Raw genomic sequence first — 18,736 nt, forward strand, 5'->3', positions numbered from 1 at the left:
TTTGTAATGGATCGAGTAAAGAAGTCACTTGTGGTCTCATACTTGATATTGCCATAATCGTACAAGTTTGAGTTCTGATACAATGTTAACATAATAAAGTCATTACATCGGCCCAATGAACAGCGTTTAAGGTAAGTGACCGTGTGTTGCAGGACACTTGTCCTGTGTCCGATGCCACATATCAGTAAATTAACATTAACATCCGTGAAGCGCAAATAAACACTCCCATCCAGCCTCCCACGCTTCAGGAAGGGTTGGGTGGCCACTTAATGCCACAGATAGATTTGACGAATAGTATACATTTAAATGCAACAGCTCATACAGTGTTAAAATAGGCAAATATATAAAAATTGTTGTTATTAGAAAAATAATGATACTCAAAATTAGCCCAACTTAAGTCATGTAAAACCTAAGATAGTCATTTTGTTGTAGTGAATAGTTTTATTCCATACTTTATGTTCTATGTTTATTGTTGTTGCCATACTTTGTACCTGCTATAATAGTCGCGCAATTAAGTTCTATCTATGAGGATTTTTTACCGTGGCCGACAAGTACAAAGCGCGACACACCGACTTGCTGCGTGACACACCGACTTTTGCCGCGCGTCACGCCGACGGGAGCTTTGTACATGTCGGTCACGGTACTGTTTCTTTGTGTGACTTCTACCAGACGTATATAGAAATCTGTCAATGAAAACACTTTACTCCCTTGTGGTAAAGTAATAAACACTCGAGAGGTTGAGTGTGTGCTTTAAAATAGTTCCTCTCTCTCTCCACCCCTCCATTCTACATGAAGTGGTATGGTCTTGCCCATTCTATTTTTTTGCAAGGGAGAACACTGATTGGTCAACAGGACCTCATTTTGTCTTACAACATGTCGACATCTAAACAATACAACACATAGCATCTAATTGCACAGCACACGTTTATTCAGCAATAAATGTCAAGCAGATTGACAGAAATGACAATACAGAGTGCTAAAAGCTACTTACAGCAAGGCTTGGCAATACACACAAAATTCATCTTAAGTACATGTATATGACTGATTGTATATTCAAAGTAGCTGCTACCCGTATTTTTATACAATATACATATACTGGTCTAGGCCATTGATGACATCACAATAGAGGGCTTGATGATCAAAATTAATCTAAATCCAATCAAAATCAAAGCGTTGGTGATTGTCACGGCAGTAGTCTCACTATGGTTGATACAAGTATAATATTCATAACTTGTGGAATGTCGTTCATTAATAAAAAGATAAAAAGTTTTCTATTAAAATCCTACCCCTATCTTCTTGCATAATCAAAAATTACAATATCTATTATCTACACCCTGTATAAAAGATCAATAGAGAACTAATGATGACACCTGATTTGTGTGAAGTCTAATGTCTATAATCTGTACATTCAATTATGCAAAAATTGATTCTATAGAATCTCATTCACTAAATGATTCTCACCCTCAAACTCTATCTTATTTCATCTCATATGAAAAACTACAAACATCTTCTCTATGCACTCTGATATTAAACTAGATCCATCCATAACTTCTCAAGTTATGCTGTCCACAAACAAGCAGACATACATACTTGAAAACATAACAATCTTGGCGAAGGTAAATTATAATAAAATCAAGGGACTATATTATTTTGATATGTATGAATTCTACTATCTATTTGCACATTCGAGTTGTCAAAATATCTTAAATCTTAAAAATATGCAGCCAGTTTTGTTCAGCTTCCCCTGACAAGTGCTGAGAAGAGACTGTTGGTATCACACAGAAGTTCCTGAGGAGGCCCGTTCTCCACGACCCTTCCGTCCTTCAGCACCAGGATGTGGTCATAATCCAAGATTGTCGACAAACGATGCTGGAAAAACAAACATTTAGATTCTTCAGCTACATTCTTCAAAATTTCTTTTAATGACTTTTGGTCTTAATTGCTGCCTTTTTCCTGTAGTCAGTAGGATTTAAGAATAACATGACATCGTACACTGCCTAAACTCCTCACAGCTCAATACATACCCTAATTTGGTATGAGTACACGTACTAGCACAAGTCTATCCATTCTTTAAGTGAGGTCTAGGAAAAAAAGATGTGTTTCTGGCTACTCAACTGTCTCCAGCAAATATTTGCTGGCCCAACCCTTTGATGAGAGTGGACATCTGAATGATGAAAACGTTGCACAATCGTTTTCCTGTTTTCTCATATCTGTTGAAATAGAAAAATGATACAAAACAACCCTTCATTTTGACACCCTATATGATTTGTTGGATCACTTCATCTAAAATCTTGAAGAACATAGACTGAGAGAATCCCTGCCTACCGACACTTCAGGATCGCAATCAGAAACACAACTTAAAAAAAGATGAAATTCAAAAGAGGCATGATTGAATGTTAAGCCTTACCGCTATTGTGATGACTGTTCTATCGGCAAATGCGGTCGTCACAGCAGTTTGTAAGACGCTGTCCGTCTCCAGGTCCAGCGATGCTGTCGCCTCGTCCATGATGAGGATCTTCGTCTTACGCAGGAACGCACGAGCCAGGCAGAACAACTGGAAAGGATATGGGATTTTATTCTAGGTTTTGGGATTTTATTCTAGGTTTTGGGATTTTATTCTAGGTTTAAATTTCCAGCAATTATTTGAATAGACTAAGTGCATGTGGGTTTTGTTGAGGCCAAGTCGTCTGCATGCTATCTTTGTATGATGGCATGTACCAAAGGCGCACATGTACATGTTTGCATCAAAATATTTTTGGACTTAATACATTAGATTGTGTCACATTAGGTAACATATCATGTGACCTTTCTTAGCCAATCAGACCTTGCTCATATATCAGACATGTTGAGACCAATCAAATATAGATTCTTACATCTCTCAAGTATCTAGTGATCTGTCTTTATGCCAATCAGCTATTTGCTTACAAAATCTATATTCAATTTAAAAGTTTTCTGCTGGAGACAATGTGTCTCTGACAGTCCCATCATCATGTGACCTTTCTAAGCCAATCAGCTCTTGGCTGCCAAGATCTACATAAGAATGTGTGTCTGTACCTCATTGGTGAAGGAGTCTTCCTTACTCTGTCCCATCACCATCTAAGCCAATCAGCTCTTGGCTCACAAAATCTAGAATGTGTGACTATCTATGACTGTTTTGTGAGGAAGACTAACCTGTCTCTGTCCGACGCTGAAGTTTTCGCCCCCCTCAGACACTACACTGTCCAGCCCCTCCGGTAAGTCCGACACAACCCCCTTCAGCTGGGCAGCCACAAGGGCATCCCACAATTCCTGGTCTGACCTTGAGTCCATGGGGTCAAGGTTGAACCTGACAGGAGACAAAGATCCAAGGTTTAGATCTGATTAAAATAGAAAATAATTTTTGATAATACGGGGATAGATTCATTATACATGATTCATTATAAAACATAATTCTGCATCAATTCATCCACATAATATCTTTTTGTTGTACATTAAAAGTGGTATCGAGGGACTGATGGTTATGGTCATAGGTGTCTTCTCCAAGCCCACAATATCGGGTTCTGTCTGTTACAATTTAAACCTAGAAACTTATTGAATTCATTCTCCTATACAGAGCCTTGCCCGCGGCCAGTACAATTTACCTTGGGAAGGCTCTGCTAAACCGGGCTGAGGTTTCCACTTTTACCGGTCCGGCCTCTAATCAGCTATCGGTCAATCAGAGAATGAGCTCTATCTACTGGTAAAGTAAAGGTGCACTTAAAGCCATTCTCTGATTGGCTGACAGCTGGTTAGAGGCCTCATTCACAAAACTGGAAACCTCTATCATATAGCCTCCCCAAAGTATATTGTGTAGGCTGCAGGCAAAGCTCTGTATAGGAGAATGACAGAATCTAGCAGCCAAGCCCCTAGGCCACCTATCATATCCAGACTATTGTAAAAGAGAAACACATATTTTTGGTAAGAAATAAACTGCAAGGCTTAGATTTTAGTAAAAAAATGTATGTAATATGCAACAATACCTTATAGTCCCAGCAAACAACACCGGGTCCTGTGGGATGATGGACAGTTTGGACCTCAGCGCCTGGAGACCGATCTTGCTGATGTCGACATCGTCGATGTAAATCTTGCCTGCGAAGTTGTCAATCATCCTGAAGAGGGACAGGGTGAGGGAGGACTTCCCACTCCCGGTGCGGCCGCAGATCCCAACCTGCAAACAGAAGTCAAGACTCAAATACCTGAATTTGAAATTAGAGCTATCTTTGTGTTCAAACGGATCTTTATAATAAGATTGCCACATTATGATATAGCCATAGAAAAAAACATGTAGCACAATATGTACTGTATTTGTATCATATTCTAAGTTAAAGTCTTTCCAACACTATTTGGTGTATAGGGTGGTGCCAATCTCCATTTCTATAGTCCTTGGGCCGCACAGTTGTGCAAGCACTACTGTAACAGCAGGGACTAGTCCACTGGTACGTAGTGGTATGTGTTCAACACCCATACTCTTATTTCTCTTAAGTGCTAAGTAGAGAACGCAGTATCCACCATTTCTTATGACCTCTGTATGGTCCAGCCGGGGTTTGAACCCATGACCTCCTAGATGTAAGCATGCACTCTACCCACTAGGCTATTGCACAGGTCTATAAGCTTTAAGGGAAGATCTTAGTCTACGGTGGAACCAGAATCAGAGAGAGGTTAGGCAGGAGATGGGGAGACAACATCAGGGACTGGACAGTCAGGTCACTAGCAGAGTGTACGCAGAGGTCAAAGGACAGTAAAGGATGGAAGAAGCTTGTGCTAAGGTCCCTGACCCTTAACCTTCTTCCTGCTGAAGTAGCCTTTTGGCACTAAATTTGAATTAGTCATAGGGTCAGGCAGCAGGGAGAAGGTTAAAGTGAGGATGAGAAAAGGTGAATGTGACTTAGGTTTAAGATAAATTTGCTCCATACCTTTTCTCCTCCCTTGAATAACACAGACACGTTCATCAGAACAGGCTCCAGGTCTGCGGCGTACCGAGTGGACAGTCCCGACACTCGGACCTCGCCTCTGGATGGCCAGTTTGCAGGAAGGGCCACTGGAGTAAACAAAAACATTTTTACTTGGTATAAAAGCACATCTGTGTCAACTTGGTAGAATCCATCAACCCTTTCTGAACTGTGACGGTAGTAGATTTCATCTTCCTGCCTCTTAGCTTTTATATGGGTCATTATTATATAGTAGAGCTTATCTAAGAGCACTACATAACCCCGGGGGACAACCTGCAGCTGTCGGGCTGTTTTTGTTTGCGAATCATTTTTACTCTGACTTAAAATGAACGTGGGTCCCGGTAACAAATAGACACCTTGAGCTTATTGTGCAAACACCAGTAGGTCGCCCCAAAAACCTACTCTCCAAGCAGAGGTTGGTGGGGAAGATCGTGACCGTTTTATTATATGCCCTGTTTTTCGTTCACTATCCCCAGGCGGACAAAAAACGGGGCATATGATAAAACGGTCACGATCTTCCCCACCAACCTCTGCTTGGAGAGTGCAAAAACCCCATCAGGACAAGTTTGTGGCTTCAGGGCCCAGCCGGGACTACACCCCCGAGAGACACGCACTAGATTCTGAAGTACCAATTTCTTTTCCAGCCTGAGAACTCACCAGAAGAGCCCTCCTGTGGTTCTGTCTGCACCTCTGTGTAATGTTTGACTCTCTCCAGAGAATTCATCTTCATCTCAACATCTGCCAGACTACGGACAAGCCAGTTCAAATATCCAGATACCTGAAAAAAGGAAAAACAACAGTTATAGCAAATTGCTAATGACTATTATGTCATACCTGGGTTGCAAAAATTTTTGATACGGACTGGGCGATAACTTTGGTTATCACATAGGGTTCTACTTTTATCACATGGGCTTCCATAGAATATTTAGAATGTATTTTGAGTGCGCCAGTTGTGCCACTGTCAAAAATTTGAATACCGGATTCGGAGGTTGGAATCGATGTTCGGATGGACAAGGACACAAAAATCTCTCAACTTCTGGCGCATTTAGCATTGAAATATGTATTTTTCAGATTAGCAACAGCAGCTGGGATACGAAATCTCAACCATACAGACCAAGGGAGCTAATATATTTGCAGATTATCATAACATTTTCCCCTGTACCCAATTATTGTACAAACATTTGACTTTGTACAAGGTATTAACCTTTTCCCTACAGCCTAACGCTGTAACCAATGGGGAATCAGGTGCCAAATGGCTACTTCAGTCAAAGGTCTCTTCATACAGAAATCCCTCCTTTTGTTCTATTTGTAGATTTTGCAAAAAATAGTTACTTACGCTGAGTGCATAAGTGAGAGAGAGTCCGACCAGCCCGGGTTCCAGGCGACCCAACACTGCTGCCAGGAGGGAGCTCAGAGCGGCAGCAAACACTATCACACTGCCGATCAGGTCCTGGGTAACAATGAAAAACACGAGATTATACAGTTAATGTAGCTCAACATATGTGCCACAGTTTAATGAAAATGCAGCCACAAACCTTAGTTGACTACGGAATTGTCCAAAGAGTTCAATGAATACAATAGAGTTTTTGTCCTTGGTACTAAATCAAATTTTAGGTTTTGTCCATGGTGCTAAATGTAGTCTATACATAGTTTTTGTCCTTGGTACTAAATACCAATCACACTGTTTCATCCATGGTACTAAACATAGGTTTTGTCCTTAGTATTAAACATGGGTTCTGTCCATGGTACTAAACATGGGTCTTCTCCATGGTACTGAACATGGGTTTTCTCCATGGTACTAAACATGGGTTTTCTCCATGATACTAAACATGGGTCTTCTCCATGATACTTAACATGGGTCTTCTCCATGGTATTGAACATGGGTTTTCTCTATTGTACTAAACATTGGTTTTCTCCATGGTACCAAAGTTGGGTTTTCTCCATGGTACTAAACATAGGTTTTGTCCTTGACTCCTTGGTACTAAATGTCATTCACATCAGCATGGGTGAGTGAGTGAGTGAGTGAGTGAGTGAGTGAGTGAGTGAGTGAGTGAGTGAGTGAGTGTGAGTGTATGAGTGGAGTGAGTGTGAGTGTGAGTGAGTGAGTGCAAGGGTGGAGTGAGTGAGTGAGTGAGAGAACAGCAAGCCTTACCAGCCTGACCCCCAGCCATCTGTTAGCTGTGTTGAGCCACATGAATGTCTTGGCAGTAGAGTCCAAGTTTTGCTGGAACTGTTGAGAGAAGCGCCTCTGCTCCTTGTACGACCGTACCGTGGACAGTCCGCCCAGTACTTCAGTAAAGCTGGCCAAAACTGGCGACTTGCTGATGTTCTCCAGTCTTTGCAGCTCCCTAAAAAAGATAGAAAGTTAAATCAATCATGCTTTTTCCATTGGCCATCTCCTGTGTAGTGTGTGCATCAATGTATGGCCCAAGGGCTGTCTCCAGGACCCGTCCCTCCGTCCCAGGATGGAAATTTGCCTGTCGGGACAGAAAAAATGTCACCCTGTCCATCCCAAAAATTGGAACTTTCTGACAAACAACTGATGAAAATGCACTTTTGTAGGCTTAAAACTAAAACTAAAACATTGGATCTCAAACAATGAGTGGGACGGAAAAAAAGGTAAGCTTGAGACAGCCCTGGTACTGCCCTACACATACAAAGGTCTGGAGAGATCGATTTTAACAAAGGGACTGGTTACATCGTACGATCATTGTCAAATCCCCCACCCTATTCAAACTTGAGAAGGACCAGAGGACTTCTCAAAAGCTTGTCGGTGAATGCTTTACTTCCTATACGGAAATAACGTATAAAATCTTTTTAACAACTAACAATGTGGAAAACGGTCAATTGTACCTAGACGAGGCTCGGAAGTACTTCTGCATGAAGAAGTAGAAGCCGATGATGGGCATGGCCGGTATGAGGAACCATGGAGTGACTATGGCGTTCACGACAACGGCGGCCAAACACTGCAGAGTGGTGGACACTACTGACAAGATGTCGGCCTGAAGTTTCTGTGGGATTCAGACAAAGGCCTTTAGCAACACTGACAAACTAAATACAGAAGACTACTAACAGAAACTATCATTATAGTGAAGCGTTTGTGAATATCAGACATCCAGGTCTTGTGAAAGAAGAATAAAATTGAGTCTTTACTGCTGGATTACTGAGTTTTAATCTCAGACATTTCATGGTGAAGATATGTCAGCTGAGCTCATGTTTTAAGCAGATATTGATACAGATTTTTGTCGTGGTTCAATGTTCACAGATTTTGAAGCAACCTCTTCACCAGGAACTTAATATAATCCCACCGTGAAATTGAAAGCACTCTGCAAAAATGCTTGTTCTGGCTTCTGTAGTACAATGTTAAAGAGTTAAAATGTTAACTGCTTAGGTTGTAGACCAGCATTTTGTCATCTATTGTGTTGGGTACTTTCATTCAATTCTGTCCTGTCCTATGATACAAAATTAAATGTAGTGTTACGTAGAAAATCATAATGATTGTAGAGTGGATAAATTCCATAGTTTACCTGATCAATAATCTGTGTATCAGAGGAAAATCTGTTGATGATCCGGCCAAGTGGAGTTGTATCAAAAAACCTACGACGAAGAAAAAGAGAATAATTTTCATAATTCTGAAATGTAAATTCTTCTTCCCACACAATGTTACTTATAAACAATTTATCAAGTTTCTTACCAAAAACTCCTGAAATTTTCAATGGATTAATATGACAGATTGCCGTAACTAACTGTAACAAATAACTACCGGTATACAGATCTGTATCTATAGCTATATAGCCGGTACAAATACCCTTCAGTGTAACACACCAGCTTCGCAGGCATGCAGCACTTCAGCAGCTGGTTGTTTTACACTGAACGACCTGTCACATTTAACCTTTGCACATCTAACTGTAAGCTATCTAATGTGGAGACTCCTACTAGTGCTTCATAGCAAGGAGTTCTAATTTACGATACTGTATAGTTTAGTAGTTAAATCATATAACAGTTGAATGTAACATTTCATTCTCATATGTGCATTGGCATTGGAATTTTCTAAGAAGTGTTCTGAAAATAAAACAATCCAATAAAATCATACAATACTATTGCCAAGTGGCATTACTGTAAATGCAGAAATGGTTTTATGTTTGTCGTTTTCGTGGTGAGCTCTTCGCTGCAAACTTAAAATCATCACAAAATATTTCAGCCCTGATTCTACCACATTGTCTAATATTGTCTTAAATGCGAATTTAAAACCACTGCAAACACTTCATTTTCTCCCTACCACAAGATTAAAACCTGACACAAACTTAAATGCATTTAGAGTACCTCATCGGAGCTCGGACTATGTTATCCAGCATGGCGTAGTGGAGGTTCTTCGCAGCACGATAACCAACGAACAGGAACAACAGCGCACCAATCAGCGTCGTCAGAATAACACCGCCCGACAGACTGGCGTAGCCAATCAGGTAGTATTCTACGTCTGTGACACCGGGGTGTTCCATCTCCGCAAACTGGGGTGGGAGGGGGGGCAAGGAGACAAAAAAACAATGTGAAACTCTTACCGATATAGTACTATACTTCATGAAATTTTTGCATTGGTTTTATGTTCGATTTTCACCACGAAGTTACAACCAATGCAAAAAATTTTGTTGGAGGTAATTATTAACACTAATGAGAGTTGCATCTAAAATTCAAATTTTCAACAAAGAACAATTTTTAATTTGCCCTGAATGTCTATCTTGAAAACAATAAGGTTGGCCAGAAACTAAGTTTTCGCTGATTGGCTACCATTGCTCTTTCCCTGTATCCAAACAACGAATCAGAAGACCCGTAGCATCTTCTCACTTACCATAGAATTATTATTGATCTCTAATTGGCTGCCATTATAACTGCTGGCTGCTGAGGACCAATCAGAGAGCCAGAAGTCCCTTGCAACAGCAAAGCCCCTCAAGGCCACCTGGGCCAGCATAGCCACTATGACAAGTACGATCCCACCAGCGTACGCATAGGTCAAGTACACCCTGACCTTCACCATTCCCTTTTCCCGCTCTTCCTGGGTCATCAGTTTTCCATCCTTTGTTTCTGAAAAAATTGGATGAAAATCTAGCAGTTGAACATTTTCTGAGATCGAGACTATTAGCAAACTTTACAGATTTAACCATTTTATAGGAACAAAAAATTTCCATTCTCTAGTTCGAGCAAAGTCATTGTCATGGAAAATGTGCAACACATTAATGTAACTTTTTCTCTCAGAAGAAACTACGTCAGTATGTTGTTTCAAATAAATAGCTGTCTGCTTTCATTGACGGTCATGATGACTTTCTAAGAATCTAAAGGTTCTGGGTTCGAGTCCCAAGCAGGTACCAAAGTTGTGCCCTTGTACTTGACACAAATGTCCTAATCATTTGACACAAATGTCCTAATCATTTGACACAAATGTCCTAATCATTTGACATTGAAAAATAATTACTTTCAGAATGTACCCCATTTGAGAAGAGCCACACCTCGACCATGTTTCTAAAAAAAGAAACCGCAAGAGTATAGCTCAATCCAATTAATCCAGTATTATGCCGTCTGTTCAACTTAACTGTACACAACTGATGTTACAACTGTATTCAACAGACCTTTTTCATCCTCATCCTTCTTGTCTTTCTTTTCGTCTTTTTTTGCGTCCTCTTCCTCCTCCTCCTCTTCCTTCTCATCCCACTCTTCCTTCCATTGTTCGAACAGATGGGGACTGGCCTGAGATATTTCCTCCAGGGTTCCCTGGTGGGCCACCTGGCCGTCCTTCATCACAAGGATCTGGTACGAAACAGTTTATACACAATTTAGGATGTTGTATAAGAATCTGGTGACTAAAGACAGATAAATAAAATACTTCAGAATTTTGCAGAATTAGGCTAATGCTGACTCTATAGTTCCCAGAATTCTGCCTCCTATTCCCAGGATTCCGCTTCCTATTCCAAGAATTCAGGTTCCTATTCCTCAGAATTCTGCCTCCTATTCCCAAATTCTTCAGAATTGGCCTAATCCCCAGGGGGTCATCACTGGCTGCTACGTCTTTTTAACTTCATTTTCACCTACCAGATGTGATATTAAGCCATTTGGGTTTAAGATCACTGAAATGTGGAGGGTATTCCCAAATTAAACTGGAATTCCCAAAAAAGACTCTTATAACCAGTTCCTCAGGGAATACAGTTATACTTCACTGCAGGCAATTAAAACTTTATTGGCTCCAACCCTGAGGCATTGCCAAAATAAACAAGGTCCCCACCAGGTCTGCCTGTGGAAGTAGCTGCAGCTTAGGGAATAGTTATACTTCACTACAGGTACTACATAATTTATACTTTATTGGCTCCACCCCTGAGGCTTTGCCAAAATAAACAAGGTCCCCACCAGGTCTGCCTGTGGAAGCAGCTGCAGCTTGTGAGTGACGAGGATCACAGTTCTCCCCTCCGCTGCCAGCAATCCCACAATGCCCTCCTCAAACAGCTGGGTCCCCACGTGGACATCCAGTGCCGACAGAGGATCGTCCTGAGTTTTTGACGTATATAATTATAATAAATGATAATTTGTTGTTAAGTCTTAGTATACTTACGAGCTAGAGTGTTCATGTTGGCAGCCAGGTTTCTTAGTTAATATCTTTCTGTAGATTATCAAAATCAAAATTGTTTGGTAACGGCACTTAAGATTTGCAACACAGTGAAAATCAACACTTTGTGTCTTTTGAGTTCGGAGGTGACAGAAAAGTAACAGTGCAATACAAGACAGAAAAAAGGAGAAAACTAGGCATAAAGATTTATCACCTTTGTGATATCATATGACAAAAAGTGAACAAATTCTTACCAGTATGACAATGTCAGCTGTGGAGTATAAAGCTCTGGCCACACTCACTCTCTGCTTCTGACCACCACTCAGGTTGATCCCCTGGCATGGTAGGGAAGGAAAGTGTCAATTTTTGTTCAGGTTGTTGTTTTTGTGATCATAAAAGTCTGCAAACAGATCAACTGGAAACTGAAAGATCAACTGAAACAGATTTAAGAAATTAGTCAACCATTGTCCTGCTGACGTTTTTTCGCAATTTATTTCATTAAATTAAATTTGATTTCTTAATCAGGTCATTTTCCCTTGACTTTTTCTGCACTGCTGTGATTTGCTGCGGTGTGATGCGTTCAGCTGAAAAATACCCCCAACCTGTTCATATATCAGGACCCACATATAGATATATAAGGTTTTTTCTTGATTAAAGTACGCACCCCTGATTTGGGGCTAGTTCCAGACAAATTTGCAGAACTGAAATGTAAAGTCAAAAACCCCAAATAAAGTATGCAACCCTTCTCCACTGATCTTGAACAAATATTGAACAGGATGAATTCAAATTTATGGTGCTCCTTCTATTATCTCCTGGTCATTTTTCTTATATCAAGGACTTCTACACAATGCCATTCCTTAGATTCATAAAAGATTCTCTTGCATTCTCCGCCAGCATTGTCTCTGCAAACTTGAGGATTGCCTACGACAAGTTACAAACTTTGCAAATTGGCAGGTATTGAGCCATGCATTGTTGCATCGCAGCTGGGTTCCTGCTTTGATTAAGCAAGGGTTTGAAGCCCTTTTCCAATTTGTCCTGGCAATAACCTCAAATAAATACGCACTACTGACTTAAGCAATGACCTGTGGTGCCTTTTGAATTTTGAAATGTTTAAAAAAGTGCATACTTTATTCAAGACAATACGGTACAGGCTCTGTATTTGTATACCCACGGGACAAGGGTAATACATGTTTTTAAAAAAAGGAACAGTTACTGATTAAGAAATCAATCCCACCTTTTCTCCAATTTCTGTTTCCTCCCCTGCAGGTAGTATGTCCAGGTCAGGTTGAAGAGCACAGGCTGAGATTACAGCTAAATATCTGCAGTAGTGAGAAACTAACGGTGATCATTTGGAACAAGTGGAAAGTTAGAGTAATATAGACTTTATATTGTGTTCTATGAATCATGACCATGTTACATTTCATAATCTACCCTATAGCTAGGGTTTCACTCCACTCATCCATTGAGTTGAGACAGCAATAAACAAAGTTTATGTTACATTTCAGATATTCATTCTCCTATAATGAAGTAACTGTTCTTACAATTTAAAAGTAACTGTAGCAAATAACTGAATGATGTCTTGGAGTCCAAATAGCAAAATATCTAAAAACAAAACTAACAAGCTGCTAGGGGGCCTACATTACTTCTTTATTACATCACAAGCTATCAGCCACCTAAAAATCAAGACAATAGCACGTTCAGGTCAAAAGACACAAAGCGGAAGTCCTGCTGCAGTACCAAGGTCACATACCAGGGGGCCCAAATTCGACCTTGAACTTTGGCTTCACAACACCTGCCCACATACCAAATATAATCGTAATCCATCAAGAGGTTCGTGAGTTATGCTACAGTAGTGCGGAAACACAAACAGACAGACAAACAGACTGACACACCCAAAACTATATCTCCATTTTTCGTGGAGAAAAAAAAAGCTGAAATTGCTACAGAAGTTGAATAGTGTTTTATTAGCTTTTAGTCCAAACTGATTTATGTTCAAAGCAGGTATAACTCATACTTGTGACAATTTGGTGAAATCCAAAAATTATTGATAATCATTGATTGTAACTTAATCAATAAGTGACCTAACCTTCCCCTGTCCATCGGTGACCCAAACAGAATGTTGTCCTTCAGGGAGGCATTCAGTAACCAAGGCTTCTGGGCAGCATAGGCTACTGAGTTATGAGCACTGTAGACAAAATAAAACAAAGATAAGTTGTCATAAATCATACAAAGTGATTTTGGACACTGTATTGTAACATCTTTGCTACTCACAACCAGAACAAGACAAAAAATACTTTAGCAGGAAATGTTGCTGCAATACCAATAAAAGTTGCAAGTAGGCCCATAATCAACCTTCAAGTTGAATATTGATATTCTTCATCTTTTCAAATCCCACCTCTTTAATATCATAATAATTATTACAATCCATCCATACTATTAGCTTCTTGAGTTATGCTGGTAATGTTTTGTATGCAAACACAGACACACACACACCAACACACACACACACACACACACACACACACACACACACAAACACACATACACACACACATACCCAAAAGAATACCTCTGCTCACAGACCGGGGTGACTAAGAATAATACCTATATTGATAAAGTGGCATTACAAGACATTATGAAAACCTACATTAAGTACCATCTGCTCAAGGTGAGCATAGAAAAATAGACAATTTACCTGGAAAATCTGACTGATCCAGTTATTGTCGTCATCTCCCCAAGTAGAGCATTCAGGAGTGATGACTTCCCACTTCCAACTGATCCAACAATAAACATCAGTTTACCTAAAAACAGACAAACAAGCAACTGATTAATTCATTAGCATAACTAATTGTGAGCAATAGCACATACGCCAAAAACAGCAACTCAAGCAACTGGATAAAATTCTGAAACAGTCAGACGTCTGTCTTTCGTCAGTGACTGAATTTTATCCAGTTGCTTGTCAATGTTACTGTAACTATTTTTGGTGTGTCTGACTTTCATCAACGCAATAGCACTTAGTCTATCATATAATATAATTCTTGCTGATAAATGACTTCCCTCTGTGTGTAGAAAGATCTTACAGGGCCAAGAGGTGCTTCAGAAGGTCCAAAAGTACTATAACTGCCTAAGTTAGGTCTTGAAATGTTACTGCATATGGTGCTTGCATTTTTGTGTATTACTAATAACAATAAACTGTATTTTTTTCTTCTTGCGGCAACATCTACACTGCAAAATTTTGTCAAGACATACTGGGATAACAGTCATTATATAATGATTGTAGACTATAAATATGGTATGTTTTCCTTCTTTAAAACAATCCCTGTGACCCAGAATTCATAACCTCTGACCTTGAGGGATGCTGATGTAGAGGTCAGTCAGGATGGGTTGTTTGGACTCCAGATCCCAGGCAAACGACCCATCTTCAACCTACAAATACATAATTAAAGATTTTACACAGAATTGTTGCTGAAAATTAGGCAAAATCACACTGCTATGCTTATGGCTTTCATGGTTCTAAACAATTATTCTAAAATATATTGAAAGTCACAATATGCATAATGATATTTGTACATAAGAAATTCCCTAAAGTCCTTCCCACACAGTTTGGTGTGTAGGGCAGTGCCCATCTCCATTTCTATAGCCCTTGGGCCACACAGTTGTGCATTAAGCATTGCAGCTTGGCAGAAGTCCATTGTGCTTCACCACATGTACCCTACTCTTTCCCATCATATATAATATCATAAATATACTATATAGTACAGTAACTGTAGATCTAATTATAAAAAGCGTCAGTGTAGAGTGCTAAGCAGAGAAAGCAGTATTTTGTATTGCATACAATTTTTCAAATGTCTTTGTAATGGTATGACCCAACTGGGGTTTGAAACCACAACCTTCCGAATACAAAGTGAGCGCGACTCCCCAGCGGTTTAATTCCCATCCATAACTAGGCAAGCAAGTACGATCTCATAACCAACCGTACAAATAAGCGGTATGCTAACAGCAAAATGTTAAACCCGTGCATGGGCAGAAACAAGAGCTCTTCTAAAAAGAAAATGCATGGTCGGTAAGTTTTTCCCAGCCTGTTTAACGCTGTGCAAGCGTGTATTTGTACTTATGTATATGATGTAGAATTGTGCTAGGCTTACCCATTATCGTCATGGCCATGATGTATTGCCGTGCAAAAATTAACCACCGATGCAGGGGTCGCTAGGTTGTATCAAACTTTCCTAAAATTGGTAAGAGTTTCAAACCTCGAGTCACCATGGATAGTCTGAATATCAAAGAAAGGTTTAACGTCAGCTACTTTTAATAGAAGATACTAGCTATCGTGTAAGTCAGAAAAACATGATGAAGTACGCGGTGTCGAATCACGTATGAAATACGTTATGCATGACGCTTCTGTGCAACTTGTTGTTACTGGTTCAGGAGTTTATATTGTTATGTCACTGGACGTAAACCTTTTCATTGTTTTGTATAAAAGAGAGAGATTGCTAAGGATCATAATCATGACATTCTTTATTGCTCATGAGAACATGCTTTGGCATAATACGCCGCAACATGTGGACACAACCCAAACTGGACGTAAACTGGTCCTGCGCGTTAATTGGTCATGCTACGTTACAGCAATTTGCAATTCAGCCTTTCTGGCTGCGAAGATATTTCATCCAATAAACCAGTATATAAAAAATAAAAAACAACAGCTTGTTTGTTTATTTGCATAATAAACATAATATTATGATTATGAATATTATGATAATCATGATAATAAAAACAAGTGCAAGAGCAGCGAAAACTTATAAGTGGCTCACACTATGCCCTCCTTCTTCAAACTAGTTTAACATTTAATATAACTGTACAATAATTTAAAGAAGAAATATGCAATCATATACAGTTTACATGAAAAATCAATCATCATCATCTGGTTGTGATGGTGTCAGGGTGAAAAAATCAAATTGAATTAGAATAAGAATGTTCAAATAAAAATGAAAAATCAAAGAATTATAATAAGAATTGTCAAATAATTGAGCTTTGAGCTATATTTAATGGAATAAATTAAAGGAGAATGATAAAGGGCTTTTACAGGCGACTAGGATAGCTATTGAATTACTTTTTAGGGCACTTTTAAACATCAGAAAAGAGGAGGCTGCTCGTATATTTGTATGGAGACTGTATAATTTATATACCCACCTGAATGGCAGTGTTGTCGTTAAGTTCAAAAGTCTTGATATCAAGAGGGCTTCTCTGGTCTTCTGATGGGACAAACCCATTCACAAAATTCATCTGAAAAAAAGAGAAACAATAATTTAAGTCATGACTATCAAAATCATAATCTATCACAATTATGGGTATAATTCACCATTCAAAGCAAAAAATGTCATTTTGTCACATATTTCTGAATTTTGACCGTACCTTTGAAATATAACTTTAAAAAGTCCTTAACAGAAAGTTTCATTTAGCTTCTATCTAACAGACTCAATTCAGATTTTCATTGACATTTGGGGCAAATCTTTTCTTAAGCTGTTTGGTTCAATTTAAGTCTTCCATAAAAGTAATTTTATTTGAGAGCTTTACTCCGTAAAATCAGCCATCTAACTTGAAACAGCAACATTCAAAGTAATACTTTGGGAGTGAGCCAAAGCTAACAAAATAAACAAAATACATGGACGCGAAAAAAAATTAAATTTCATTTTATCTTGAACTGATTTCCAAATCGATATACATGTATTTTGTTAATTGTCACATTTTTACAACGCAAAAAATGGCCTCTTGTAATTCGAGTAACTTTTCCCAAACACGCCAACCATTGGGAATGAATACCCAGGCAACCGACCATTATTGTTTGAGCGCTTTCCATATGCAACACTACATGAGGATATGAGTCTGACAGACTGTTAGGGCCACGACGCATGGATTAAATTGAACTACTGTAAAAGGGGAAATATTCACAGTTGTTTTATGTTCACAGTGGTGACCTCTTATCAGTGAACTTAAAACTGTGAAAACATAACACTATAAACACATGTGCTGGAGGAGGAAAAAACATTAAGTGGCTAATTCTATGCCCTCCTTCTTCAAACTATACTTACTTTAACGTTTCATGCAACAATAATGTAAAGAGGAAATAATCACATACAGTACATGAAAAATCAATCATCATCATCTGGCCGTGATAGTATCACGGAGGAAAAATTTGATAAATTACAATGAGAATGTTAAAATAAAAACGAAAAATCAATGAATAATTAGAATAAGAATGGTCAAATAATTGAGCTTTGAACTATGATCAATGGAACAAAAGGAGAATGATAAAGGGCTATTACAGGCGACTAGGATAGCTAATAAATTGACTTTTTGGGGCACTTTTAAACATCAGAATGTATATTTTGTATGAGGACTGTATAATTTAGTATACCCACCTGAATGTCAGTGTTGTCGTTTTCAAAAGTCTCTGATCCCAGCTGACCAGTGTTGATATCAAGAGAGCTCCTCTGGTCTTCTGATGGGACAAATGCAAAATTCACCTGAAAAAGATAAACAATTTTAAGTAATCATGATACAGTGCTAAACTTTCTTCCAACACTAATTAAAGGTATTAAGTGATACCTTAGTGTTGGAAGAAAGCACTGTATCATGATTACTACCAAGTTGAACACAAATGAGCCTCTATGATAATTTTAAGTATTGAGTATCAAAATTTAAGTATTGACTATCATCTATTCATTCACAGGTGTAGGAAATAATGATGAATGGCCATATTCACAATTATGGGTATAATTTACAATTCAAAGCAAAAAAAGTCATTTTGTCACATATTTCTGACTGTACCTCACTACTGGATTCTCCCCTCATTTCCTGATCAGTACCATCCACTTCAGGAGCAACAAAGAACTTTCCCAGCCTCCTGTTGCTAACTACGGCATTCACTGTAACCCTGTATAATTGCACAATTTGCATAAAAAGCAATGCCATAGTAGTTACATGTACATGAAGCTGGTTTGGTCTGATTCTTTTATCAATAAAGTCATTCATTCCAAATTAACAAGTTTTCTTTTAAAATTTGTAAATATAATAACGTCAGTGACAATCTACAAAGTTTTTCTATCAAGTAGATAGGTGGCAAAGTGCTCTTGTGGTTTAGCATTGTTCACTTACTAAATAGAATCTAAAGGTTCTGGGCTCT

General features: G+C 38.9%; 1 protein-coding gene across 2 annotated transcripts in view; it reads right to left on the minus strand.

The window, feature by feature from the left end:
- Nucleotides 1-907: 907 nt before the first annotated feature.
- LOC136423786 (ATP-binding cassette sub-family C member 9-like) overlaps nt 908-18,736 on the minus strand; it is a 28,498-nt gene continuing 10,669 nt past the window's right edge. For both annotated transcript variants that reach the window (XM_066412091.1, XM_066412092.1), the window contains 22 exons: nt 18,382-18,487; nt 17,973-18,077; nt 16,744-16,836; nt 14,904-14,982; nt 14,252-14,357; nt 13,643-13,741; nt 12,791-12,875; nt 11,811-11,891; nt 11,361-11,498; nt 10,589-10,766; nt 9,814-10,046; nt 9,291-9,475; nt 8,495-8,564; nt 7,821-7,978; nt 7,120-7,315; nt 6,304-6,417; nt 5,625-5,745; nt 4,932-5,056; nt 3,999-4,186; nt 3,172-3,325; nt 2,408-2,554; nt 908-1,869 (listed from right to left, as the gene is read on the minus strand). In XM_066412091.1, the coding sequence (XP_066268188.1) occupies nt 1,735-1,869; nt 2,408-2,554; nt 3,172-3,325; nt 3,999-4,186; nt 4,932-5,056; nt 5,625-5,745; nt 6,304-6,417; nt 7,120-7,315; nt 7,821-7,978; nt 8,495-8,564; nt 9,291-9,475; nt 9,814-10,046; nt 10,589-10,766; nt 11,361-11,498; nt 11,811-11,891; nt 12,791-12,875; nt 13,643-13,741; nt 14,252-14,357; nt 14,904-14,982; nt 16,744-16,836; nt 17,973-18,077; nt 18,382-18,487 (2,896 nt within the window). In that variant the 3' untranslated portion in view covers nt 908-1,734. The remainder of the gene's footprint in view (nt 1,870-2,407; nt 2,555-3,171; nt 3,326-3,998; nt 4,187-4,931; nt 5,057-5,624; nt 5,746-6,303; nt 6,418-7,119; nt 7,316-7,820; nt 7,979-8,494; nt 8,565-9,290; nt 9,476-9,813; nt 10,047-10,588; nt 10,767-11,360; nt 11,499-11,810; nt 11,892-12,790; nt 12,876-13,642; nt 13,742-14,251; nt 14,358-14,903; nt 14,983-16,743; nt 16,837-17,972; nt 18,078-18,381; nt 18,488-18,736) is intronic.

The sequence above is a fragment of the Branchiostoma lanceolatum genome, chromosome 18 (genome assembly GCF_035083965.1).
Source record: "Branchiostoma lanceolatum isolate klBraLanc5 chromosome 18, klBraLanc5.hap2, whole genome shotgun sequence".
Taxonomy (NCBI): Eukaryota; Metazoa; Chordata; class Leptocardii; order Amphioxiformes; family Branchiostomatidae; genus Branchiostoma; species Branchiostoma lanceolatum.